Raw genomic sequence first — 27757 nt, 5'->3', positions numbered from 1 at the left:
ACTTTTTGGAAAACTCATTGTCATAAAGTCAAGTATTTTTAGAAGCGTCTGGAATCATTTTGCTGCATCTTCAGTGGATAGCAAAACAATTCTCTGACTTTCTTATTAGAAATGAGCATCAAATTTAATAATGAGGTTGTGCTCGTTGACTTTGTTCCTTCCACTTGCCCATTTAAATGACATAAACGCTGCCTTTTCTCCAACATTCGAAATGTAAAACTATCCATTTGGGTCCTTCTAAATAACCTTGTTTCCTCTCTGGGAAAAAAAAAAAAATCCTCCTGTGGAAGCAGCTGAGTGACAAGTATTAAAGGTTAATGGGCTGCAGGAGAGCACATGCTGGTCGCATTAGAACTCAGCCTCCAAGAGCACTGCTGCACTCAAAATGCTTCAAAGAGAACAATAGCACGTCTTTAAACACCAGTCCTTTTAAAATATAAATACCTGATAACTCCCAGGTGGGCACAAAGGACACGCCTTAAGTTGACTTAAAGAGTTTTTTTTTAGTTACAATATTTTGTTTGGTTGATTATCTGGTGAAAGGATTATTTTTAACCTGAGGAGGCATTCGTGTAGCAGAAAGAAGACCGTTAAACCTAGAAAAGTATTTGTGAAAATTAAATCTTGGTTCTCTTGTTCTCCTCTAATATATTTTATAATTATCGATGTTTTCATAGACAAGGATTTGATGTGGGTTATGCTTCTCATGTGAAAAGAGTTGAGGTAAATCCTGGGCTATAGTGTCATGATAGCGTATATCTGATTTTCATGGAGACAGATGATCCCACTTCATTGGTTCACACTGGAAGCAGCTGCCATGTATTCACATAAATATTAGTACTCCAAATAGAAAGGAATAATAATGTATACCCTTTGTATAGAGATGGCATATATCCTAATTCACATCCTTTCTAGCAATTTTCTTGCCTTTCAGGAGATAAATAAGTTTATTCTAGCATTTGCATTACCCGCTTATCATAACTATAAACTTTCTGCACAGTAAACTATGTGAATGCAGTTTTCAAGGATAGGAATTAAATTATGTAATCCCTGAGAGTACTCCACAAGTTAATGAAAGCTGAATGAAAAAATATAGGATGTCAGCTCCAGAAGGAATTTCAGAGATCTTTGGTGACCCATTTTATAGAAAAGAACACCAAAGCACAAGAGAAATTAAAGGTGGTTAAGGCCATACAGTCAAAGCCTTACAGTCGGTCACTGGTATAAATGAATCTAGAACAATGTCCAAGAGTCCTTTCTCTCATACGTCAGTGGAAAATATAAAGATGGGAAAAGAAATACCTGTGAACTGCCATGCTGTCTGGAATTATATTTATAAATAACTTCCCAGTTTTCTTCTAAGAATTATCCAAGACTGTGCTGTCCACAACATAGCCACTGGCCACATGTAGCTACTCAAGTCTAAATTGAATAATATTTGATTAAAGCAAAAATTTTGTATCTAGTCATGGTCGTATTTCAAGTGTTTCATAACTGCATGTGGTTTTTGTCTAAGTGTCTACTATATTGGGCAACTCAGGTATAGACCATTTCCAACATCATGGGCCAAGTTCAGTCAGACAGAGGGATGTAGGCCAGGGATTCTCAACAGCACCACTATTAAAAACTGGGCTACGTTTTTATTGTGGGAGAGATGTCCTCTGCATTGTGAGGTGTTTAGCAGCATCTCCTGTATCTATCCCAAGGTGACAGTAGCCTTCCTCAGATGTGACAACCAAAAATGTCTCCAGAGATTTTAAGTGTTTCCTGGCTGGCAAAATTTCCACCCAGCCCCACCTCCTCCTCCACCCCTCATCCCATTAAGAGTCACTGATCTAAGATGTTACAACAATAAGAATAAAACATCAATGTTGCTTGACAGCACCCAATGAGAATCTGATAATATTCATTTAAAAATGTGTAGTAATTTTCAGGACATTTTGAAGACAAGCATTTTGCTCATTTTTGTAGGCAGAAATAATGGTATATCATGAGTTGAGTGCTTGGTGTAACAACTCTTGATTAATTAAATGACAATGGGGAGTAAAAGGAAGGCCTCCTAAATTTGCATGTGTTATTCCAGAAATCACACTGGAGATTGAGCTGCTCTGTGGAGGAACAGTCTTTACTTTGATCAGCATAATCTCAGCTCACTTTAATCCAATTTTCTTGTTGCTTTGAATTATCTGCGGATTTATTAGAGTAAAATGTATACATTTTAGTTAAGTGTCACTCTAATACAAAACTCTCAGTTTTCTGAGTCAAAGATTTTTTTATTTTACTTAGCAAATGGGCATGTAGACATTCATAAGAACTTTAAAATGTTGAGCCTTTTTATACTGTTATGGGTATGTTATTCTAATGATATCTAGATTTATTCATTAGAGAGAAGAAGCATTCTAGGTGTTCACAATTATGCTCCTATATATGTTTTTTTCCTGAAGTAATTTTGCTCTTTGGCTAATTCAAAAAAGGCTGAATGTTTCTGTTTGTTATTTGATGTTTCTTTAGAAAAGCCTTGTGTTTCACAATCTTGAGTCTGATCCATATAGTTCAAGTCTTGAATGGACCACAATGAGATCTTATAAATAAGAAACAAAAAAAATTGAATTAAGCCTTACTTATTTCTGCTAAATAGAGTATCCACTATTGTGAATTAATGAATCAGACTGAATGTCCTGAGGAATATGTTGTTGCTATTATAAAGTATATTTAATGGCCATAGTGTGATAGAAAAGGCCTGCTCTCATTGAGTTGATTTGAAGGTTTTAAACACCCTTCATGTTTTTAATAATTAAGTGGAAAATTAATGGTCCACTGGTCAATGTATTTTCACATATACATGGCAAAATCACTTAAATTTTGGTCTTTGAACATAATTAAAACATAATGCCTCTAGTCATATTGTGATTTTCAAAATCGATCAATAATATTCTTGAAAATACAGTCTCTGCACTGTGAAAACTATGATATCCTCTCCATCCTGAGAGCTTACAGTCCAGATAGCACTTTAAATACATTAAATTCTACGTGTTTATGAAGCAATAGATCACAAGGGTACTTAAGAGCATTTGGATATGGAAATATATCATGTTTCATAAAATAGTTAGCAACCTAAACCTATTTGTCACTTTTACAATTCTAAAAGTTGAGCTCCAGAATTATTATGAACAACTGAGAAAGGACATAGTACTTTGAAGTATAACCATGATTGATTAGACTAAACTAATTCCAGTGCTGCATTGTGTACTACTTTAATCTTTTTGAAAAGTGAATGAACAGCAGATGGCCTAATAAAGACACTCTGTGTGCTTGCCCAGTATGGATCGGCTCTGAAGGGACTGCCTTAACACTTTAGAGCCCATATATTTGCAATACATCTGTCTTAGTCAAGGCAGATGGTTAAAGGAAAGAGCAACTTCCAAACTTTTGGATACATTCCAGTTTGGGACTGCATGTTTGGTTGACATGTTAATAGGACCTGACTTTCACCTTTAAGTTCTTCTCAAAGAAAGTACTGTCTCTGATAGTTCAAAGTATACTTGTAAATATGGTTGCTGTTGCATCTGGCAATTATGATTTTTTTTTAATGTTGCATTATCACCCGTGCTTTTGGTGTATATTCCACCATTACTAGAATTATTTGGACTCTGCATTTTTATCTACTCATTGGATGGGTAAAATGAAAGAAAGTAGAAAAGGGATAGTGTTTTACAATCGGAAAATGAAAGTTGGAACCTCACATTTTTCTTAATTTGTGTTATGTTTCTATTAGAATAAACATGGAGGAAGAGCAATATCTTGTCATCACATTTGCAAAGTTTGCAAATTTAAAAATTTACCTTTATATTATGAAAGCTTAATTACCTATAATCAAAGATATTTATTCATAGCATATTAATCCATAAGAGCAAGCTACTGATTTGAGAAAATGAAGGAATAATGAAGGAAAATGATTTGTGATGCTCCTAGAACAAATGTGAGTCAGTTTAATTAGAAGAAAATGTTTAGGCATCTGTTTCTGTTTAGAAAATGAATGAATTTTTAGAAACCTATCTTTACGTCATTTCTTTAAATTAATTTGTACACTCTAGTGAAGTATATTTATGAAGCAACCTTTTTTGCACTGGTTTTTGTGTCTTACAGTAATAACAAGTAGTGGCTACAGCCCCAGATCAGCACATCAATATTCCCCACAGCTGTATCCTTCCAAGTAAGTGGTCGGTAGTCTTTCAGATTTGTTAGAATAACTTTCCAGGGTTATCTTGATTAATTATGTTCATACAATATAACAACTTTAAATCAGGATGTATTTTTGCATATAAATGTCATAGATAATTGAATAGGAAGATAGTTGAATAGATTAGCTGGATGAATTAGACCTATAGATAAGTAGCCTTCACAAATCTAGAAATACACACTCAGTTTTGTCCAGACAATTCCTTTAACTCTGAATATTTATATACTTCAAGGAAAGCATCAAGCTCAAACCAGAATGCACTAAATTTTAAATGGAAATTCAAAAATACTGACAAGTTGAAAGAAAATCTTAAAAGATTACATTTTATTCAAACATTAACACTTCATAATTTGTTCCATTATCACAATGTTTATATTGGATTTCAAGTTCTAATAAACATATTTTTGAAAAATATGCACTTTTGTTTTTATAGCTAATCCAGTCAACTTTTTGAGGACAGTGGTAGAAGTTTCACATTTAACTATATTGGGTGTATATCTCAGTTTGGCTGCAGTCAGCCAGATGTGTCAAGATTTTGGACGCCCAGTCATGCACATTTAAAAGTTATTTTCCTCAGCAGCTAGCATGTCTGCCTTTAAATGTAGGCTGGGTGTTGGATATCAGTTTGGGGAACATTCTATAAGATGTGGCATAGCGAAGGGAATGGCATTTCATTTCTTTCAGGAAGCTGCCTACTTTTTGGATTTTTAATTTTTTTTAAGCCTTCCCGTTCTTTGTAGGACTTTTAGTGATGTTTGTAGTCATTACATAGCATTGGGTCACACATGGTGGCAGGACATATGCTCAGAGTATACTAATTCACTGGTCTGGGCTACACTTGCCTCATCTATATATCAATTGAAATTCTGTTTTGGAGGCAAGAAAGAACTACAGACCTGGAAGAGACTTTAGGTATAATATCTAAACCCAAGGTGGTTTTTTGTTTTGTTTTTTTTACAGGTGAGATGTAGGCTTAGGGAGTTTAAATTACTTACCCCAGGTCACTAGACTGGTCTGTAGCAAAGCCTCAACTCCTGACATTTAGATTTTTGTCCTTTTCTATTTATTGTTAAAATGATATTGTGGATAAAGAAGAGGATAACTTCCTGGCTGTTATCAGATTTCACTGAATCTAAGCTGTCTGAACTAATATGCAGTCTTTTTTGCCACAGTAATGCTATTTTTCTGATATTTAGGCCCTATCCACACATTCTTTCTACACCAGCAGCTCAAACAATGTCTGCCTATGCAGGCCAGACTCAGTATTCGGGGATGCAGCAGCCAGCCGTCTACACAGCCTACTCACAGACAGGACAACCCTACAGTCTGCCCACTTACGGTATTTCACGTCTTCTCTCTTCTCCCGCTTTGGTTATAAGCAGGTAGTCCTGCTGGCCAGTAACTGTGTGTTCTAATATAAGTTACAACTCAGAAGTAAGATACTTTCACGGATTAAATGGTTGCTCATGCGTTTTCCAAACAGATCTGGGCGTGATGTTACCAGGCATCAAGACAGAGAGCGGACTTTCACAGACTCAGTCCCCGTTACAGAGCGGGTGCCTCAGTTACAGCCCAGGGTTTTCTACCCCACAACCAGGGCAGACACCTTATTCTTACCAGATGCCAGGTAAGGAGCCACACAAGAAATATGTTCTGTGAGAAAAGAATTCTTTGAATGAGACTTCTTGGCTTCAGACTAGGAATATATAGTCATGAAGAAATTTTTAAATGTTACGGCGGCTCACATGATTTCATCAGAAAAGACAAATAACTTGGAAGAAACATGAGGAAAAGAGGTCAGTGCACATCAGGAAACATGACCAATATCAAATTTAAACTCTTAAGGTTAAAACTGCTAGGAAACTAACTCCAAGGCAAGCAATCTCCAAGCCAGTCACCGTGTCAGTCATGTGTCTGGCATCTGCCTAAGTGATTTCAAAGATTCATGACAGTCCTTTTTGGTTCATTTCTAAAATGCCTCTCTCCTACGAATACCGTATTTTTAAATAGGAATATTTAGGTAATTTTTACCTCCCCCTTGAAAAAATTTTTCCATAGATGGTCATTATTTAATTTTTTGTTTTTATATCAGATTAAAAATTATTTTTGAACATTGTGTAGTAGTTGCAGAAAATATTTTAGTGACATATTAAAATAATTAAAAGCTTATACCTGTCATTTTGTCTATGTGGTTTGTCATAACTTCAGGGATACATAAACATTTTTCTTTCTTTTTTTTTTGTCTTTTTAGGGCCACACTCTGGGCATATGGAAGTTCCTAGAGGTTGAATCAGAGCTGTGGTTGCCAGCCTTTGCCACAGCTACAGCTATAGCAACGCGGGATCCGAGCCATGTCTGCGACCTACTGCCACACTCACAGCAACACCAGATCCTTAACCCACTGAGCAAGACCAGGGACTGAACCCTCATCCTCATGGATACTAGTCGGGTTCATTAACCACTGAGCCACAATGGAAACTCCCATTAACATTTTTCAAATATACTGATACTGACATTTTAGTTGATTGGCTAAAACACAGTAAATACTCAGACCTTTTTGGCTGAAATGATGGTTCTCTTCTTTCCTTAGAAAGTCAGTAGATACATACTTGCACACATGCCTCAACTCCAATGAGCTACTCATCTTCAGTTGGCGTTGTACAAGAGGCCACAGAGGCATTTCCATTTATTCCCCAAAATACTTCCATTTTGGATATCCCAGGCCATGTCAGTTTGCATTGATTACATAACACTATTGCCATTCAAAAACATTGATTCAAACAAGTTATCAGGAGTTCCCATCATGGCTCAGCGGAGGCAAATCTGACTAGTATCCATGAGGTTGTGGGTTCGATCCCTGGCCTTTCTCAGTGGGTTAAGAATCCAGTGTTGCCATGATCTGTGGTGTAGGTCACAGATATGGCTCAGATCTGGCATTGCTGTGGCTGTGTCATAGGCCAGCAGCTACAGCCCCGAATAGACCCCTAGCCTGGGAACCTCCAGATGCCTCAGGTGCGGCCCTAAAAAGACCAAAAAAAAAAAAAATCAGCTGCCTCGATAGCCTTTTATTTTATTCCTTAACAAGTACATTCCATGAAAATGTATTTTTTAATCTGTAAATTGATCATTCTTTTTTTTCCCTCATTTTAGAAATAAATTTTTGACCTTGTAGTTAAATTTTAGAAGGCTGTGAAACCTTAGATGATTGCCGTATTAACAGTTCTCCCTTAGGTGTGAGTGCTAGCTCACAGCTTTTTTTGTGCTAAGGAGAGGACATAGAGGAACAAAAAATAAGGAGTTGAAAGCATCAAGTCTAAACCAATTCTGTGTGCATGTTTCCTAAGCTAGCCTCAGCCAAATGTTTAACTCAGGTAGTTTTTGTGCACGTATGCAGCTGATATTGGAGAGTTTCCGTAGTTTCCTGGAAGTAGTCTCAGTATGGATAATATTTTATTCTTTAAATACTTCTTTATTTCTAGACACTGACCCTTCCAGGTTAGTTGCAGTCCTTGGTAAGACTGTTCCCACAAGCTCCTGTTTACTTCTACAGATTTCTCAAAGAAAGATGCTATGTGTTGTCACAAGACAGAGCAGAGCGCATTTTCTTATAAATCTCTCCATTTCAAATTTTATTGCTTCCGCAACAAAATTAAAAATATATTTCTCTGATTGAATCCTGTAAAGTGAAGTATTTCTGATATTTTTCAAGGAATGCTTTTTAAATGCAATTTGTTCTTTACGTCTAGGTTCTAGTTTTGCACCATCATCTACTATTTACGCAAATAATTCAGTTTCCAATTCAACGAATTTCAGTGGTTCACAACAGGTATGGTAGCCTTTTGTATTTATGCTTTTTATATCTATTTCAGATTTTTGAAAAAATAGTGTTAGGTTAAAAAGCTTTATTGATTTAAAATTAAGATGGGATTTCAAGGTGGTGAAAATTAGCTATATGGAATTCTTGGGACATACATAATTCTGCTTTAGTTTTCCTGATTGCTAAAGCTTTGCCCTCTTAACATTTAAGCCATGATTATTTTATTTATTTTTTGTTTGTTTGTTTTTTCCTTTTTTGCCACACAGGCAGTATGTGGGAATTCCTGGGCCAGGGATTGAACCTGTGCTGCACGGCGGCAACCAAAGCCACAGTGGTGAGAATGCAGGAGCTTCAACCCTCTAGGCCATCAGAGAACTCCCTAAGCCATGACTATTTTAATCATTTGGCATGAAATTACAGAATCCATTGCATATTTTCCAACTATCTTAAGCTGTACTAAACATGTTTATTTTTTCTTGATAAAAGTTATTATGAACATTGATAGGATGAACTACAGTCAATAATCAGATAATGATATAAACTATAGGACATTCTTGGTTCCAAAATAAATCGTTTGTTACTAAACAAAATGCCTCTCAAAATACTATTGGCTCTTATTCTTTTTTACTTCTGTAACTTTTTTTTGATAACTTTTTTTTGATAACTCTTACTCTCCTGACAGTGTAATTTTTTGTCACTGTGTCTGCTCCTAAAAGGGTTTAATCCTCCTAGTTATGTTTGCTTAATATTTTTGTTAGTTTTGAAACCTACGATTGTTTGTAAACAATTTCATATTGGAATTACACTTGGAGCAAGAGTGACTGTCCCTGAATGGGAGAGCCAGCATGGTCTGAAACGAATTTGTGATATATACAGAAACCTTTGTCCTTATTTCTTACATCTCGGTCATGTTCAGAGTAGCTGAGATGGAAGGTAACTGATTTCATGGAATGGCAATGCACTATTTCACCCTAACATAATCATTGGACCTGCATACATTCTAAAATATAAGTTACTGCACAAATGTTTGCTCTTGAATTTACTGAAGGATTTGTTGTCTTCTCTTTTCAATTTGTATTAAGATAACAAAAGGCAAAAGGGAAAAATTGATTGTTAAACTGTGGAATAATGTTTTGACAGGATTAAACTACATAATTTGGCATTAGTTTCAAAATTGGTTTCTTAAAACACTAAACATCAAAGCCAATATGAATATGGTATTATTTAAAAAATTGAGAATGTTTGATGATCCAAGTAGCTTAATTTCACACTCTCATTTGTTGATTCAGCAAACATTTATTGAGCATCTGCTAACCATTAGATTTTTAGGACTATGCATTGAAAATTCAAAAATAGTGTTCCCTGCTCTCTGGATTGATGTAGTCATCTCTGAAGACACAGACATGAAAATAACATGGACAGAGGGTGGGGTATTTTGAATTTCGTAATAGAAATGTACACTAGCCTGAGTGGTAGCATAAAGGAAAGACTGCTTTATTCTACAAGGGGAAGGATTAAAAAAATTAATAAATGAGAATAAAATATGTTGATGAAGTTTTTATATCATAAAATAGATCCTGAATATTACCTGGATATTTAATTCAGTGGCTCCAGTATAAAATGTAATCTGTGCTTTGAACCATGTCTGAAAACTAGTTTATTATTTTAACAAATACTTATTGAATGCCTATTAGGTGTTAGGACCTGGTCTCTATGCTGGGAATCTGAAGGTGGGGGCAAGGTGAACGGGTCCTGATTTCTGCTTCATGGAGCTTTCAGCCTGAAGAGAGATGCAGACAATAAACCAGTAAACACATGAGTAAATAGAGAATTAGAAAACATGAAGGGAGGGAACAGGGTGCTATTAACAATGTTAATAGAAAGCTCATTTTGAGCAAGGAAGGTTTTGTAGAAGGACAAATGGAAATGACATTTAGGCCAAGTCTTCCCAAAGATAGATGAAGAATGAGGGCAAAGGTGTACAGGCATAAAAAGCAGCATGTATGACACCCGCAAGGGGTGCAATCTTGGTGTGTCGGTGAACTCAGTGAAGTCAGGAGGGCAGCTTGTACATGAGGGGCAGATGGGGAGGCATCTGTTTGTGGAGACAGGCAGCGGCCCTGTGAGTATGGGCCTTAGAGCATGCAGCTTCAATTCTGTTCCAAGCCCGAAGAGAAACTATGAACGAAGTTTGGACAAGAGCAGAGATCATATAATTTACATTTGAAAATGATTACTCTGGCTTCAGAGACTTTGGGAAAAGCCAAAAAATGAAAACAAGGAGACCAATTAGAAAACTGGTACATTAAAAAAAAGAAAAAAAGAAAAAAATTAAAGAAAAGAAAACCGGTACATTGACTCCAGCAGGAAGTGAAGGTAGCTTGGCAAGAGTAACAACAGTGGAAGTAACGAGAAGGGGGGCTCTTTGAGATCTCTTTGAACGCCCAAAGACGCTATCATCACTGGAAGCTAGTTGTCTGGGCCTTTCCAATAAGTAACTTCATCCTCCTCTAAGGGCATTGGCAGCCCAGTGGGAGCTTCCACACACAGATAGAGGCCAGAGTCAGGCTCTCTGGCTTCCAGTTCTAGCTCTGAAACTAGCTGTCTGACTCTAGGCAGATCACTTAACTCTTCTATGCCTTTGTCTCTCCTTCCATGTAAAATGGAGATAATAACAGTACTGCATAGAAGGTTGTAAGGATTCAATGAGTAAATCTACTTAAGGCCTTAGAACAGTGCCTGACACAACATCTGCACTATGTTAATATTCGTTATTGCTTTTTTACTCTGAGAAAAATGTGTTACTAGGCACTTTGTCCATATATTGCTAAGAGTTGTTTTTCCTTAACTCACAGGTAATAGATCCTGAAATTAACCAACAAATAGAATTTTAGTTTTCAGCTATACAGCTTAATCTTTTCTGATAAGACACACATTTGCTTTTACACATATTTACTTATACAGAGAATTTTCTCCTTTGGAAACCACATCGAATATGGATCTTTTCCCTCTTAGAAGCATGTATTAGGGAATCTTAATCCTGACCAAGAATTTGTCATCACTCGGAGTTCCCGTCGTGGCTCAGTGGAAACCAATCCGACTAGGAACCATGAGGGTTACGGGTTTGATCCCTGGCCTCGATCAGTGGGTTAAGGATCTGGCAACACCCTGAGCTGTGGTGGAGGTCACAGACGCGGCTCAGATCTGATGTTGCTGTGGCTGTGGCGTAGGCCGGCGGCTATAGCTCTGATTGGACCCCTAGCCTGGGAACCTCTATGTGCTGCAAGTGCAGCCCCAAAAAGCAAGAAAAAAAAAAGAGAACTTGTCGTCACTGATAATAATTTGGGCTAAAATATGCCGGATATATTAAACACCAATTATTGCAACAAATACTTCTTCATTAGCTATTTTGTAAAATAATTTTGAGGGATTATTTAGATCATTTTAAGATTATTGAAAAATTTAATGAAAAGCAGGTGACAGGAATTGATCGAATGGCTTTCTTTTTTCTCTGTAACAAATGAGGCAAATTAAATATTTGAAAATCTCATTAAAGACTTCAAGTCCTCAGGTGGCATGTAGCCCGTGAGAAACTGAATAAGAAAATCTTTTATTTATCTTCTTTTATCTACTCTTTACCTGGTGCAGGAAAACAGAATTATCAAGAGTAGCCTAGAAAGGGAAAAAAAAAATCACAATAATGCAGCCCAAGGTCTGTATGGGAGCCTGGGGGAGGGGCACACCTCCTCCCGGCTGGTGGTGGTAGGAGATGTATGAGAATAAACATGTGAATATAAACAGCTTCTCTCCTCTTCACGTGCATAAGACCTGAGGATGTAATTCCTTGGATGTGTAAATCTGGCAGAAAAGTGAAGCATATAGGACTTCTAAATAGCTTAAAATTTGTATACTGGACCTGGTTTGCAAGCACAACAGGACAGTTCATTACTGCATTCATATAGGATATGCCCACAGAATGGCCTCTTCTCATTAGTTCCCCTCAAAGCTGTGGGCTCCAAAACAATGAAGCCAAATACTAATCTTGCAATTACTGTTGTGATTGCTTTTCTTTTTTTAATTTTTTTCTTTTATTTTTTGTTTTTTTTATTCTTTCTCCCCGCCCCCCCCCCTTTGGCCTCTCCTGCAGCATATGGAGGTTCCCCAGCCAAGAATCAAACCTGCACCACAGTAGTGACCCGAATCGCTGCAGTGACAATGCCAGATCCTGAAGCTGCTGTGCCACAAGGGAACTTTTCTTTAGAGCATACTCTAAAGAAAATAGAGGGTAATCTCTCTTTCGAACACACACACACACACATCTCAATTACTGTTTCAGGATTATCCATCCTACACAGCCTTTGGCCAAAACCAGTATGCACAGTATTACTCCGCATCAACGTATGGCGCATATATGACATCGAATAACACAGCGGATGGCACGTCATCCTCCACCTCAACCTATCAGTTGCAGGAATCTCTCCCAGGACTGACTAGCCAACCAGGTACAGATCTTCATCCAGGTGAAATATTTTTATATGTCTTGATATGTCTAATAATATAGAGAAAATGGAAATTTTTAAACCAAGGCTGAAAACTCCCAGATAATTATGCTGACGTTTCCTCTGTGCTAGTACCACTGTATGAGATGAGGCTCTTCTGGTATTTCAGAAAATCTTTCTTTTAGATGTGGAATAGTTAGGAGATTTTCATCTCAAATGACAAATGAATATGGAGATTGCAAGGTAAGTAGATCTTTGGACAAAACTAATTATTTTGTGAATATCTTGACAATATAGAAAAGATGTGATATTATCTTCTTTGGGTATAACTGATATTTCCTCTGTGCTTGAGAGTCTTAGGAGCTCCAGCCAGTGAACATTTCCTTCATTTCTAGGATTTATAGGATCATTGGTAGGTAGTTTAGTGTCTTTGTCCGATTAGCACATATTGAAAATTCACTATGGAGTTCCTGTCGTGGCTCAGTGGTCAACGAATCCGACTAGGAACCATGAGGTTGTGGGTTCGATCGCTGGCCTTGCTCAGTGGGTTAAGGACCTGGCGTTGCCGTGAGCTGTGGTGTAGGTTGCAGACACAGCTCAGATCCTGCGTTGCTGTGGCTGTGGTGTAGGCCAGTGGCTACAGCTCCAATTCGACCCCTAGCCTGGGAACCTCCATATGCCGCAGGAGCGGCTCTAGAAAAAGACAAAAAAAAAATCTATTAAAAAAAAAGAAAATTCACTATTTTCTTCATTCCCAAAAACTTATATGCATTCTTGTTAGAATCATATTTGCTGACACACATTTAACACAGCTGAAGCATTTAAAGTCAAGTTTAATAGAGACTCATTTTAATCCTTCAAAATTCCAACAGGACCTTTTGGGGAAATTATCAAGATGGCTCTAAAATTATAAGGAAAGGCAAAAAAAACTACTAGAATAGCCAAATAATTTTGAAAAGTAAGAACAAAGTTTGAGGGCTCACGTTGCCAGATTTCAAAATTTATAAAATATAGTAATCAAGAATTTTAGTATTGGCAAAAGGGTTGGATACATATAGTAGTAGAATGGAGAATTCAGAATTATGTATGTATGTATTTTTATATACGCATATAACATACACTAAAAGTTGGAATTTTGACAAAGGTGCAAAGGCAATTAGAAAACGAATAGTGTTTCAAAAAATGGTACTTGACTTGTAATTCATACCATCCATATACAATACACGTAAAAACGGAAACTTCTAGAAGAAAACATGTAGATAATCTTTGTAGCCTTGGGTTATGTAAGGATTTAATATATATCACACTAAAAACACAATCCATAAAAGAAAAGGTAAATTAGACTTCATAAAACAAAGAACTGCTGCTCTTCAAAAGACACAGTTACAAAAATAAAAAGATAAGCCACAGATTGGGAGAAAATACTTGCAAAACACATATGTGATAAAGGTCTTTTATCCAGAATATATAGAACTGTCAACACTCAATAAGAAAATTGAAGTTAATAATTAAAAAAATTTTTTTTGCATTGCCTTTTCTTTTATTATATTCATTGTACTTCTTTTGAAATACTTTTTGTTGGTGTCCTACTGTTTGCAATATACATTTGCAGCTGACATTAGTCCAGATTCAAATGACATTATACCATTTCATGAGTAGTACAGGTGCCTTATAACAGAGTATTCCCAATTCCTCCCTCATGTCTCATATCCTTGCTGTCATTCATTTCCTTTATCCTATGCTATAATCACCCAATACATTGTTGCTACTATTATTTTGCAGTTATCTATTAAATTCATTAAGAATAAGAAAAATAAAAGACTTTTTAATCTATATTTTTTCCTTCTCTGATACTTTTCCTTTTGTTATGTAGATCTGAGGTTTTTGGTTTTGTTTTTGTTTTTGCCACACCTGAGGCATGTGGAAGTTCCTGGGCCAGAGATTGAACCTGCACCACAGCAGTGACCCAAGCCACCGCAATGGCAATTCCAGATCCTTAACCCACTAGGCCCACCAGGGAATTTCTAGAGCTGAGTTTTTGACCTATATGATTTTCTTTCCCTCTAAAGAACTTGCCTTTAAAAGACCAGACCTGTGCCACAGCAGTGACCTGAGCCACAGCAGTGACAATGCTGGATCCTTAACCTGGCTGAGCCACCAGGGAACTCTTTTTTTTTTTTGTCTTTTTTTGTTGTTGTTGTTGTTGTTGTTGCTATTTCTTGGGCCGCTCCCGCGGCATATGGAGGTTCCCAGGCTAGGGGTTGAATCGGAGCTGTAGCCACCGGCCTACGCCAGAGCCACAGCAACGCGGGATCCGAGCGGCGTCTGCAACCTACACCACAGCTCACGGCAACGCCGGATCGTTAACCCACTGAGCAAGGGCAGGGACCGAACCCGCAACCTCATGGTTCCTAGTCGGATTCGTTAACCACTGCGCCACGACGGGAACTCCGGAACTCTTTTTATTTTATTTTATTTTTTATAATTCTTCTTTTCTTTCAACATTTCAGTTTGGGTCATTTGCATTGACATACCTTCAAACCCACTGATTCTTTCCTTGACTGTGTCCAGTCTACTGATGAGACTATCAAAGACATTCTTCTTTTCCGTTACAGTATTCTTGATTTCTAGCGTTTATTTCTCATTCTTAGAATTTCCACCTCTGCTTACATTACTCATCTGTTCTTTCTTTTTTTTTAAATACCGCTAATATGTCCAATAATATTTTTTTCTGACTTCCGAAGATCCAGACTCATCTCTGCTTCTTTTTTGTCCTGCTTTGGAAGGGAAAGAAAATAGGGACACCTGGTCATATGGCCACTGTAAATTCCTTCTTACTGGACCAGTGGTTCCAAGAAGATAAAAAGGCCACTAAACAGTTATGTTTTGAGTGCCTACGAGGTGTCAGGCACTGCTGATATTTCAGTAGTGAGTAAGTTCTTTGCATACATTTAGCTTCCATTTAGCAAGCAAGATAAATAAAGATCAAGCAAATAATTACAATAGTATGGATGTCAAGAAAGGGAAAATGCTAGATAATATGGGGAATATTAACAAGAAAACTGATTTGAACATGAAATGACAATGAAACCGATACTTTAAGCAACAGCTACAATGTGCTTCATATTCATGAGATGGTAACAGTCTTTCTTTTTGGTTCCCTGTTCAGAATATCCTCTAATATAATTGCAGACCCAAAGGAAAATAGTTAGTAGGTATACTAGACTTAGCCTTTGATGTCTCTTCTATCAGTTTCTTTCCCTTATCTTCCTTCTAGACACTCGCTCCTATGAGCATACAGTGCCTTTGAATCTCTGGTCCTCATTCCCTCCTTATAGGCTTTCCATCTAGCCTCCATGTCCCTTAGCAACAGTATCCTATGTAGGGCCAGGGCAAAAAGGAAGGCAAGTGTTGCCTGGGGTGCAGAATTTACTGAAACGTTCAGTTTCAGGGTCCTTAAATGTTGCATCCCTGGCACTTCATTTGCCTTATCCTCCTCCCAGCCCAAATCCCATGTTCCAATCTGTCCTTATCCTTTTTGAGTATATGCTTACATTTCATTAAGAATCTTATCTCTTTTTTTTTTTAAGGGCTGCACCCGCGGCATATGGAGGTTCTAATTGGAGCTACAGCTGCCGGCCTACACCACAGCCACAGTAACGCCAGATCCGAGCCACGTCTGCGACCTACACCACAGCTCACAGCAACACCGGATCCTTAACCCACTGAGCAAGGCCAGGGATTGAACCCACAACCTCCTGGTTCCTTGTGGGATTCGTTTCCGCTGCGCCACAACGAGAACTCTGAATCTTATCTTAATTAAAAGAAAAAGATTTTTCAGAATCCCTGCTTACCAAATAGTGAAAACAGTTTAGGTAAGGAGTTTTCGACATTCTCATCACACCGTGAAAGATTTTTCTCACTGGTGAGTGCATGGGGAAGACAGGGTTCAGAAGCAAAACCACAGAAGTATTTGATCACCAAGATATTAGAGACTGAGTGATAGGACAAGCAGAGTGTTTTTGAATTTACGAGAATTGAGCTACCATGAATGAAAACCATGTATGTACTCAAAATGGTTTTTGCTGGGTAGAACTTGAAGTAAAAGATTGATTTTGTTCTAATTTCAATATGACCACTAGAGTTTCTATGCAGGAAAGACACAGGTGGATACTTTCTGTTAGCTAAAGAACTAGGTAACTTTCAGAGTACCTATTTTATTTATATTAAAAATACTAAGTGCAGAAGGTATGTAGATATTCTGAGTGTGTGACTTTGAATATGACACATTCATGTGTGACATTCTCACAGTCACTATCAGAATACTATAATTTCTTCAGCCTTCCATTGGTGGCTAATGCCAACGAATATGGTTTGACATAATTTTTAGATCTTATGAGACTTTCTGTTGAATTTAAAGAAATTATTTAGACTCGTAACTATATTTTTCTCTCAGCCAAAATCAGAACAATACACATGTCTAGATCTTTAAGGAATTCTGTGACTTCAGACTTTCAGTCAAGGTAGTTTTAAGTTTGATTTTGCCTTTGCAGATCTGACATGAATCCAAAAAGTAAACAAATTCAAAACTATGGGATTTTTCTTTATTATTGTTGAAATCTGAGATATTTTGTTTAAGGGTATGAAAAGTATTTTCCATTGACTGGCTCTGCATTTTCGACTTACAGCGGAGACCTAGCAATTAAATCCATAGTTTTTCATAAATCACTCACTGTTGACTTCTCCCATGTTTAAAATGGAAACATACTTTATGTTCTATAAGAGACAGCTGGTTGTTCTGATTTAGTGATAAACCTAATGAAATAAAGTTGGATCTTAATATCCAAAGTTGGAAGGTGCAGTTTCTCATTAAAGTACTGATTAAAAGATAATTATTCAATCATGTATAGTGTTGGCCCAGGAAAAAGCCTAAGGCAATGGATAATGACTGATGTTATTTGGAAATTGCAAATAGCATTCAGTTATTTAGTTTACCTTATTAGGTAATTTGACAGTGTGTTTAAGGAAATATTACCATGCTGATTAAGAACAGATACTTTTAGTTCTTTATCTTTAAAATGATCTTTCCTTGACTTTAACAGAAAGATTATCCTAGGTGTATTTTATTTTTGATTTGCATTCAGAATGTTTGATGACTGATGAGTACATTAAGCTTAGTGATATTTTCGTAGCTCTTCCTTTTTAAAATTTTAAACATTCTTGAAATTAAATATAACCAGCAATTTGTTATAATATTGTTTTGTACTCTGAGACCTTGGCAAACATTACAATACATTAGCTAATTAAACTTTACAAGTGCTTCAGAAAAGTAAAGGATTTAGTAAGGTCACTTCATTCTTTGAAAAGAAACCAGTTTCTTAGGCAGAACTCAGTAGATTTTCCGTATCTTCATGGCATTTCACATAAGGTCAGGAAGGAGAGCCAAGTGCTAGTTCATTTCATGGAAGTTAACAAGAGGATTTAGATGGAAAGGATTGACCACATTTAACTTCTCTGCCAATTTGCATTTTCTCTACCTGCAGTATTTATGTGTCCTAGTGCAGTAATCTTGAGTGAAATTTACAGAGGTACTGGAATTAACATGTTTCTCCTTTAAAAAAACACACACACACAAAAGTCAACAGATGTTTAATGACTGGTTGAGCTCAAGTTCCTGGTTTTCTCCTTTATCAGAAGAAAAGATAGAACCTGCAAAAGATGTGGAGGTCAGTACGGTTCCATCTGGGTGGTTGCTATAGAAACCCAAATACACAGCACGTGTCCTCTTTAGGACCTGCACTTTGACTTTGATGTTCTTCCGATGAATTCCTTGGCCCTTACTCTCACAGAGATTGTATAAAGTCTATATAACTCTTTTGATCAGTAGAAACAGACACAGGTTTGACCTATTTGTAACCTGGATGATCTGTTTCTATTTTGGGGGAGGAAGTGTTAAAGCAGGAGTTCTGGAATCATACCAGCATTTCACATACAAGCTATGTCATCTTGGTAAGTTAATTAAGTCCCACACATCTGCAGTTTTCCCATTATTAAAAGAGGATAATGAAGGACCAAATTCACTAGGTCGAAGTGAAGTTTAAGTTACATGTGCATATATGTATGTATTGTGTTTGTGTGTGTAAAGAATATTTCACAATAAAGAGCTATGACAAATCAATAAGAAAAAATATCCTGTTTTTAATTAGCCAAAGATGTAAACTTTGCTTCATAGAGAGATAATAACAAATGAGCAAGAAACAAACAAAATAGTGTTCTACATCATTACTTATTAAGAAAATGCTAATTAAAACTACAGTGAGGTACCACTATACCTCCACAATTGCTAATATAAAAAAGACTAGCAAGTATTTGCAAGGATGTAGAGCAACTGGAATTCTCATTGCTAGTAGGAGAGTGAATTCAAATGACCACTTTGGAAAAAGATGCTCAGTGGCTACTGAATGTAAACATATGCCTTCCTTCTGACCCAGAACTCTCACTGTCAGGTAATACATATACATACAGGGATATACTAGGAACGGGACCTTATGTCCATAGAATGTTTACAGCAGCTTTATTCATAGTTGCCTAAAACTACAAATAACCCAAATGTTCATCAACAGAGTAGATACATAAAGTTGAGTATACATATATACATATATCGTGAAGTTACAACCACATTAAAGAAAAAAACAACTGATCCAAGCTACAATAGGGATGAATCTCACAGACATAATGAGCAGTGACTTTAGTCAAATACATATCCATATAAACTTTTTAAAAAAGGAGTTCCTGTCATGGTGCTGCGGAAATGAATCCATCTAGGAACCATGAGGTAGCGAGTTCAATCCCTGGCCTTGCTCAGTGGGTTAAGGATCTGGCATTGATGTGAGCTGTGGTGTAAGTCACAGGCGCGGCTTAGATCTGGCATTGCTGTGGCTGTGATGGAGGCCAGCAGCTAGAGCTCCAGTTCAACCCCTAGCTGGGGGACATTTATTTGCTGCAGGTGCAGCCCTAAAAATAGCAAAATAAATAAATAAATAACATCTCTCAGTAATTTAGAATCAGTGGTATCAAGTCCTGCTTTTATCGAGACTCAGATACTTCCTATAACGAGTCTTTTCCCGTCATCCTTCTACCTCTTTCTGTTCCCTCACTGCGATAGCTGCTGGCTTCCAGTTATCTGAGTAGCTGAGTCGTACCTGCCAAACTCCTTTCTTATGGATCCAGTCAGCAACCAACCCCCTGGATCACAATAACCTGGAGATTTTGCAAGCTTTTGTCATTTTCCTCTTTCACTGTTGCAAAAACAAAGCTGCCTGATGAGCGTTAACTCCTGAAAATTGACCTGTAATGGATAGAAAGACAGGTTTGATGGAGTGTCATCCAAAAATTTTTTATAAGCTTAATGTTATGGGTTAATTTGAATCGGCATTTTATTTGAAAAAGAACATTTGATTTGCAAGATATAGTAACCCTGGGAAAATTTTTTTTATGTCTCTATGTATTTATTTATTTATTTTTAATTTCTTTTTTTATTGTTATTTCCCCCAACACACTTTTTTTTTTCCACTGTACATCATGGGGACCCAGTTACACACACACGTATACATAATTTTTTCTCCCATTGTCATGCTGCGTTGTTTTACAAAAATAACTGAAAATAGAAAAAAAGTCTATGTGATTTTTTTAAAAAGTAGATGTGTGTTTAAATACCCAAATCCTCATTTAAGGCTTATACAAGTAAGCTGAAACATAATTTACTGTAAGATAGGGTTATATTCAACCTCATAACAAAAGAACCTTTTGTTATACTTTCTACTCTCAAGTAATCAATAGCAGAAACCCATGCAATGAACTAGCAGTATTTTAAGAGCAAATATTTTTTGGAGTACAGACATATTTTTTTTTGATGCTCTCCAGACATGCACATTGTTTCCCATGGAAAACATTTAACCTTTAAAAATGATTAGAGGTTAGCTATGCAAAAATTACTACTTACTTAGAACATCTCAGAAAAAAAGATGACCTAAGTATTATCTAGTTTGTTTAGATTTGTTTATTTAGATTAATAATTGCTTGGCTGTCCTCATAATTATTTTATGCTTATTTTGTGATAAAGCACAATAGTTTTAACATCTTTATGTTTAAAAATTGTGTAACTTAAGTTTAATATAGTTTGCCTTCGGACAATCCTAGACATTTTAACTTATTTAAATTAAGTATAAATCAGATTTATCTCAGTAATTTAAAAAAGGTAGCTGCTGTTACCCATGCCTTTGTATGCAAAGAAAGAGATTCAGAGAAATTAACATACTTGAAGCCATACAGTTGGTCCGACTCTTGTCACTTGTGAGGTCTTACTGCACGTCACTGTTGCCGCTGTTGGTTTAACATCCCGTCCCACAGATTCTCCTACTGTACCCGAGAAGATGCTCCACCATTAGCTTTAGATGTGTTAGACTTTCAAGTACCTGTGGAACATGCAGAACCCATCTAAATACAAAGTCTGAAATTTAGGATGTAGCCTGGGATGACGTATGACTTGAAAGTGACTACCCTCTGAGAGGTGAGATAGCCCATGTGGTGTGGAGTGAGGATAGCGATCCGAGGATGGAACTATCCTTGGATCAACATGTAAGGAATGAGAAGAGGAAAAGGAGTCTGTGTCTCCTAGCAGACAAAGGAGTCTGTCTCCTAGCAGAGAAGGACTCATGAGAAATGTTCTAGAGCATGCAGGATATCAACTGCTAAATAACAGTTTTGCAAAGCTGGTGTTTATTTAAGAGGGTCCTACACAGCACAGAGATCCAGGAAGGACTGAGTCTGTCCATTGCATTTGTCATTTAAGTAATTACTAGGAACTGTGTGTCAGCGTAGTTTTATCACATGCACAAAACTGAAGCCAGATGATGACAAATCGGGTGGCAGGTAGTGGAGACAAATGCGCCGTCCATTATTGTAGCCTCTGGCCACATGGTCTAGTGAGCACGTGTAATGCGGCTGGTACAGATTGAAGTCAGCTGTCAGTGTAATAGGCACAGCATTTTGAAGACTCAGCATGAAAAAGAGATTATATAAAACATGTCTCATAATTTTTTATATTTATTACATGCTGAAATGATCATGTTTTGGATACATTAGATCAGTCAACATATATGAATAAAATTAATTTTACATGTTTCTTTTTACACTTTTTAAGGTGGCTTCTAGAACCCTTTATACCTGTCATTACATTTGTGGCTCACGTATTCCTGTTGGTATAATGTGACTGGTATGCACTGTTCTTTTAAGAAGGGTCCTTTAAAAAGAGAAGATAGCAATCAGATAGCTTTTAAAATAAAAAGGCAGGGTCAAAGGGAAGGACTTTTTAACCCATCTGTTCCCCAGCCCCACCCCAACCCCCAGAAAAAGGAGAGGCTGAAGGGAAGCAAAGAGTTTGACTAATGGCACGTGATCCTTACTAGATGAGGCAGGGAAGTCATGTCTGCAGGTGAAAGGATGGGCTCTCGTCCTCTGATATAAGGAGGTGAGAACAGATCTAAATTTAGATAAATATGTAGGTGAGGAGTAGAGACAGGAAGTTGAGAGCATCTGGAGTACAAAAGGTGTTTAGGTTTAATAGATCAAAACTAGGAGAAATTTGTGTGATCTGTAAAACTTTGACTGCATTAGGATTTTGTGTATTCGGAATTATAAATCTTTTTTTTGTCACAAGGCACTTTCTGCTGTAGGAGAATTTGTCAAGATCATGAATGAGGAAGCCTCGTATCTGAGCTAAAAATGAAATGCTGTTCCTGACGGTTCTGTTTTTTACAGGAGAGTTTGACACCGTGCAAAGCCCCTCCACACCCATCAAAGATCTTGATGAGAGAACATGCAGGAGTTCGGGGTCAAAGTCCCGAGGGAGAGGCCGGAAAAATAACCCTTCCCCACCTCCCGACAGTGACCTGGAGGTAAGCTGACTTACCCTTAAATGGTGTAATATGATGTTTTATTTTACTGAAAAATATAGTATATATTCCTCTTAGTTCCATAAAGTTTCAGATTTAAAAGAAAAAGATATACCATGAAATGAGCGGCACTACTTTGGAGCAGGCATTTCCCAGCTCTAAAATTTGAGATTTTGTCCATATTAATGGCAAAATTAAAACCAGTAACAACTTGGGAACGAGATAATGCTCTACAAATTCTACACCTGAAATAGTTGCAGTTTTGATCCAAAAGACAAAAACAGAAGGCACAAACAGAAAATTTAAAAATAAAGCCATTGTTAGTGGAATAATTACCCGAGAAGCACTCTCCTTGGGATTACTAGAATAACGAGAGATGTTTGTATGGAGATCAATACATTTTAAAAAGTAAAGTTATCTGTATGTAGAGGGAAAATTGTCTGAAAATAAGAAAATAAGAAAAATTCTAGTCATTTGGAGTTCTCATTGTGGTTCAGCGGGTTAAGAACCCGACCTGGTGTCCACGAGGATGCGAGTTCGATCCCCGCCTCAATCAGTTGATGCAAGCTGCAGATGCCACTCGGATCCACTGTGGCTGTGGCTGTGGCACAGGCCTCAGCTGCAACTCCAATTGGATCCCCTAGCCTGGGAACTTCCATCTGCCATGGGTATGACTGTATAGAGAAGAAAAAAGAATTACAGTCACATGATACATACACATGTTAAAATTTTTATATCTGTAAAACTTCATGTGTCATTTTTCCAGTTGGGGGTCTATCTTTTGTGATGTATCCATACTAAGCAGGTTTACTTTTGTTAATGAAACATCAGAAGATACTCTTCTTCACCATAGTATGTTACATCTTACACAGATGCATATTTTAATTATAAAAAAGTTAAACATATCCAGATTCAGTAAAGTCAGGTATTTGTCATTGTACCTCTTCATAAGAGATCATTTCCTTTATGTGAACCACAGTAGCAGATTCAGATGCCTTCAAGAACCCGGCAGGTGTTGGGGAGCACTGGCCAGTCTAATGGGGCCCCTTCATCCCTGCCACATGGAAGGTCAGCCAGCACTGTCACAAACTGCAAGTCTGTCTAATGCAGTCAGAACCTTGAACCTTGTGTGAAATCTTCTAATCTTGAAATGGTGATCAATAATTTGAAATCTTTCAAAGCACCATGTAGGTCAAACAGCCCATCTCAAGACCTAATCTAACTCAGGAGTCCACATTTTACAGTTTCTATTTAGGAATTGTTTATTGATTCTTTCAAATATTTTTGGGGAAGTTCCTGTCATGGATCAGCGGAAACGAATCTGACTAGTATCCATGAGGATGCAGGTTCAATCCCTGGCCTCACTCAGTGGGTTAAGTATCCTACTTTGCCATGAGCTGTGGTGTAGGTTGGAGACGTGGCTCAGATCTGGCATTGCTGTGGCTATGGTGTAGGCCAGCAGCTGCAGCTCCGATTCAACCCCTTGCCTGGGAACTTCCATATGCTGCAGGTGCAGTCCTAAAAAAGACATTTTTATATTCGTAAAAAATGTAATTCTTTGCATGAATTGCAAAACTTCATGATCCTATGAGACATAAAATTTTATGACAGCACACTTCTATCATAAAGTCCAAATGTGTCTTTTTGAGTATTAACTGCAAGTATACATTCATGTGAGTTCATTCAAATTAGGACATCTGATTTTTAAGTTTATTATTTTTGTGTGTCACTCTTGCTCCTCAGGTCTTACAGGGGTTAGGTCTGGCAAATGTGGGAAAAAATTAATGAAGTGGCATAAATTTCTACATAATGGTATCAGGATTATATCCAAAAACAAAGCAAGGTATTTTCTACTTGTGGAGAGATTTCTCTTTCCTTACACCTTGGTAATTCTTTGATATTTATCTTTTTCTGCAGCGTGTGTTTGTCTGGGACTTGGATGAAACCATCATTGTTTTCCACTCACTGCTCACAGGATCTTATGCCCAGAAGTATGGCAAGGTAAGGAATCAAGAAATTTTACCCTGAGATACCTGTTAGAATATTGTTTTGAATAAAATCAAAAGCCTTTTAAAACTACATTTAAATGCTTTTATCACCGTCTGCTAAATCCACTCTCATTTCTTTTCAGTAGACTGTTGTTCTTTAATGTGAACTGGCAAATTTTAGGAAACTCAGTTAGAAATTGTGTGTTTTTTCTTTCTTCATAATAACTGAGTTTTCTACATGAAGAATCAAGGTATTACTCTGATACAATTATTTTAGAAAATGTTTTTGTAAATTGAAATGGACTTTAAACGTTATAAAACATATATTATCTTCTAATAAGGGAACTTTAAGAAATTATTTGAATTAATTTGTTGCACCAAATGTTGCTGCAGAATGCCGTTTGAAAGAGGGAGGAATATTTTGTCTGACAGACCCTCTGGGTTTAAATGAATATAAGTATTTTTGGTAACTTTGAGGAAGCATATTATAGTGACTGTGGATAGCACCCCCTCACACACACAAGTTCAGAGACAGATAATCTCATTTCCTTCATCTCTTACCATTATTTTCATAGTTAGCTTGCTTCTTGTAACAGTGTTGTTTTACATGTATGTGAGGCTGTTTGAAAGATTGATGGACCTGCAACAGGCTTTTCAGCTGGAAACACAATAGTGTTCACCATTACGGTTTGAGTTCTTTATTCTGTAAGATGCACAGTCTAACCCCTTTAATGACTCTATTCAAAGTTGTATCTAACTTTGGTTCCTTTTCATATTGCATTTACAGAAGTGTCTCCCTATGTCTTTCGAGTGTCACATTATCTCCTAGGGTCTCGTGTCAGCTCAATATGCAGTTTTAAACAACTTTGTTAAGCCTTTTCTTCTAGACTAGTAGTGATGTACTAATTGCACTCAAATGATTCCTCCTAAGTTGCGCTCTTGGTAAATCTGCATTGCATTTGATTTTTAGTATAAGTAATAAATGTTGCTAAACAGATTTGAAAGGTATCAGTTTTGTTTAATGACCATTTAGAAAGAGGAGTCTTAGGCTCTTTATCACAATCATCATCATCATCTAAAACTGTGGACTCCAAAGCAGGAGATATGCATATATACCAGTTGTACACAAGGTGCTTCATTGAGATAAGGAGAGACAAACACACACTTACACCTTGCAGTTTCTATTGTTACTGTTCCATAACGCACATACTTTACAAATACATGTAAGTAGAATTGTATCTTAAGTGTAAATACATGTAAACTTAAAAAATATGTTTATAATTTACAAATAAATCAATTATACATAAATTTGGAGAACACACTCAGAATTCTATTACGGATAGAGCATACAGTTTAAAAAGTTTCCAGACTGTAATCTAAAGCATTTTCTTCTGAAATAATTTTGGCTTATGGTGGAATACACAGTAAATCCTGTTGAACTCGTTCCAGTAATTTTTATTTTATTTTTTGAAGTAAAGTTGATTTAAAGTGTTGTATAAAATTTCACGTTAGATAAATGTTTAAAATAAATATTCTAACTTGAACACATAAATCCAAATAAAGTTCCCATCAAAACAGTCACCATCAGAGGCTATACCTAAATATCCGTGTTGCTTCGTTGTGCTAAATCTGTGTTGTAACTCATCTTTTGGAATTACTTTTACATTTTTGAAATACTTCCTGACTTCAAACCTTCATCCTTTTTTGGTAACCTTGATCTTTAGAAATAGAAGGATAATTTGAACCCAAGACAATAAAGAGCATGGTCAAATTGTCACTCTAGTGAAAACTATAGTTTTCTTTCGTCAAAAATACCTTAAAGTTACTACCATCCAAGAACAGAGCATCGATTTCCATTTCAGATAAGAAGGGGTGTCAATAAAGAAGTAAAAAAAAGGTGATGAGCCATAAAAAAAGAACACCAAATAACGAAGCTGCTTTTCTTGAGTGAATCATAAAATGGCTTTAAAAGCAATTCCAAAGCAAAGTTCTCATGCTTCCCTCACCAGTTGGGCATCACTGAAATAACCCATCACCTTCTGGGATGGCCACCTGGTTATGCAGCATTCATTTCGCACACAAATGCCATTATTTTAAAGTTTTGTCACAAAGCTTTGCTGAAATAGAAAATAGAGACATTCTCTATCCTTAGAAGGGCTTAAGCAGCAGAGTTTGCAGAAAGAGTGGGGGTGAGTGAGGGGAAGAAGGGAACTAATGTTTATTTAATGCCCACGATGTACCAGGCCTTAAGCATCACAAACATTGTGACGGGAGGATTGTTCTCCCTGATCTATAGATGAGGAAATATGCTCAGAGAGGGAACAAAATGTATGCAAAGGCACACAGCTAGTCCGTGGCAGAGAAGAGTCCTGGGGCCCTTTCTGCTACAGCACCTCACACTGCATAGACAATTAATTCTCCACGGACATAATATGTAAGTGACATGTCCTGAAAGGAGTAAGGACAATCAGTGAAGTCCTGTAGCGGCAGTTGTGTGTGTTCTCCTTTAAGTTGGAATAATTCCAGCTATCGTCTCTTGGACGATTGGGATGGTTTTCCATTAAAAGGAAAAAGTTAACAAACCTTCAGTGAAATAGAGTGTGGCAGTCAGACAGATATCGGCACCTCACGGTGATGCATGATAGGAAAAGGATTGGGGGCACCATGGAAGGGTGTGGGGACGCCGAGCCTGCATTTATAGCTCCTACCGTGCAGAGCACCTGTGTTTGGGATTTCAAGTAGTAGGGATGGGGGCTAAGGACAAGAGCGTTTGAGTCAGAGAAACCTCCCTTTGAAAATCCAGTGCTGATGCTGACTGCTTTCTGACTCTGAGCAAATTACTTAAATCTTCAGTCTCGATTTCTGTAAAATGGGAATAATACTCTCTGTAGTGAACGAGAATTAAAGAGAACATGTTTAATGGTTTAGCACAAGACTTGGTGGGATTATCACTCCAAATAATGACAACTGTGGAGTTCCCACTGTGGTGCAGTGGAATCGACAGTGTTTCTGGAGCTCTGGGATACAGGTTCAATCCCTTCCCTTGCTGCAGCAGCGTAGGTCACAACTGTGGCTCAGATCTGATCTCTGCCCTGGAAACTCCATATGCTGTGAGGTGGTCAAAAAAAGAAAAAATATTCATAACAGTTATTAGTCACTTTGACAAATATTATCCCACTTAATTTTCATGATTAATCTGCTGTAACTTACTGTGATCCACGTTCTGTGGATGAGCAAACCCGGGTTACTGGGGTTTAAGA

General features: G+C 37.1%; 1 protein-coding gene across 6 annotated transcripts in view; it reads left to right on the top strand.

Annotated features, from left to right (window-relative positions):
- Positions 1 to 27757, top strand: part of EYA4 (EYA transcriptional coactivator and phosphatase 4) — a 312569-nt gene that overhangs the window by 244968 nt on the left and 39844 nt on the right. For 4 of the 6 annotated variants that reach the window (XM_047758386.1, XM_047758377.1, XM_047758371.1 and 1 more), the window contains 7 exons: positions 4147 to 4213; positions 5437 to 5579; positions 5724 to 5867; positions 7987 to 8066; positions 12394 to 12577; positions 22376 to 22512; positions 24427 to 24510. In XM_047758386.1, the coding sequence (XP_047614342.1) occupies positions 4147 to 4213; positions 5437 to 5579; positions 5724 to 5867; positions 7987 to 8066; positions 12394 to 12577; positions 22376 to 22512; positions 24427 to 24510 (839 nt within the window). The remainder of the gene's footprint in view (positions 1 to 4146; positions 4214 to 5436; positions 5580 to 5723; positions 5868 to 7986; positions 8067 to 12393; positions 12578 to 22375; positions 22513 to 24426; positions 24511 to 27757) is intronic. The other 2 variants (XM_047758396.1, XM_047758413.1) reach the window with 1 other exon arrangement.

Source organism: Phacochoerus africanus, chromosome 2 (assembly GCF_016906955.1).
Source record: "Phacochoerus africanus isolate WHEZ1 chromosome 2, ROS_Pafr_v1, whole genome shotgun sequence".
Taxonomy (NCBI): domain Eukaryota; kingdom Metazoa; phylum Chordata; class Mammalia; order Artiodactyla; family Suidae; genus Phacochoerus; species Phacochoerus africanus.
This window is presented reverse-complemented; position numbering and strand designations above follow the sequence as displayed.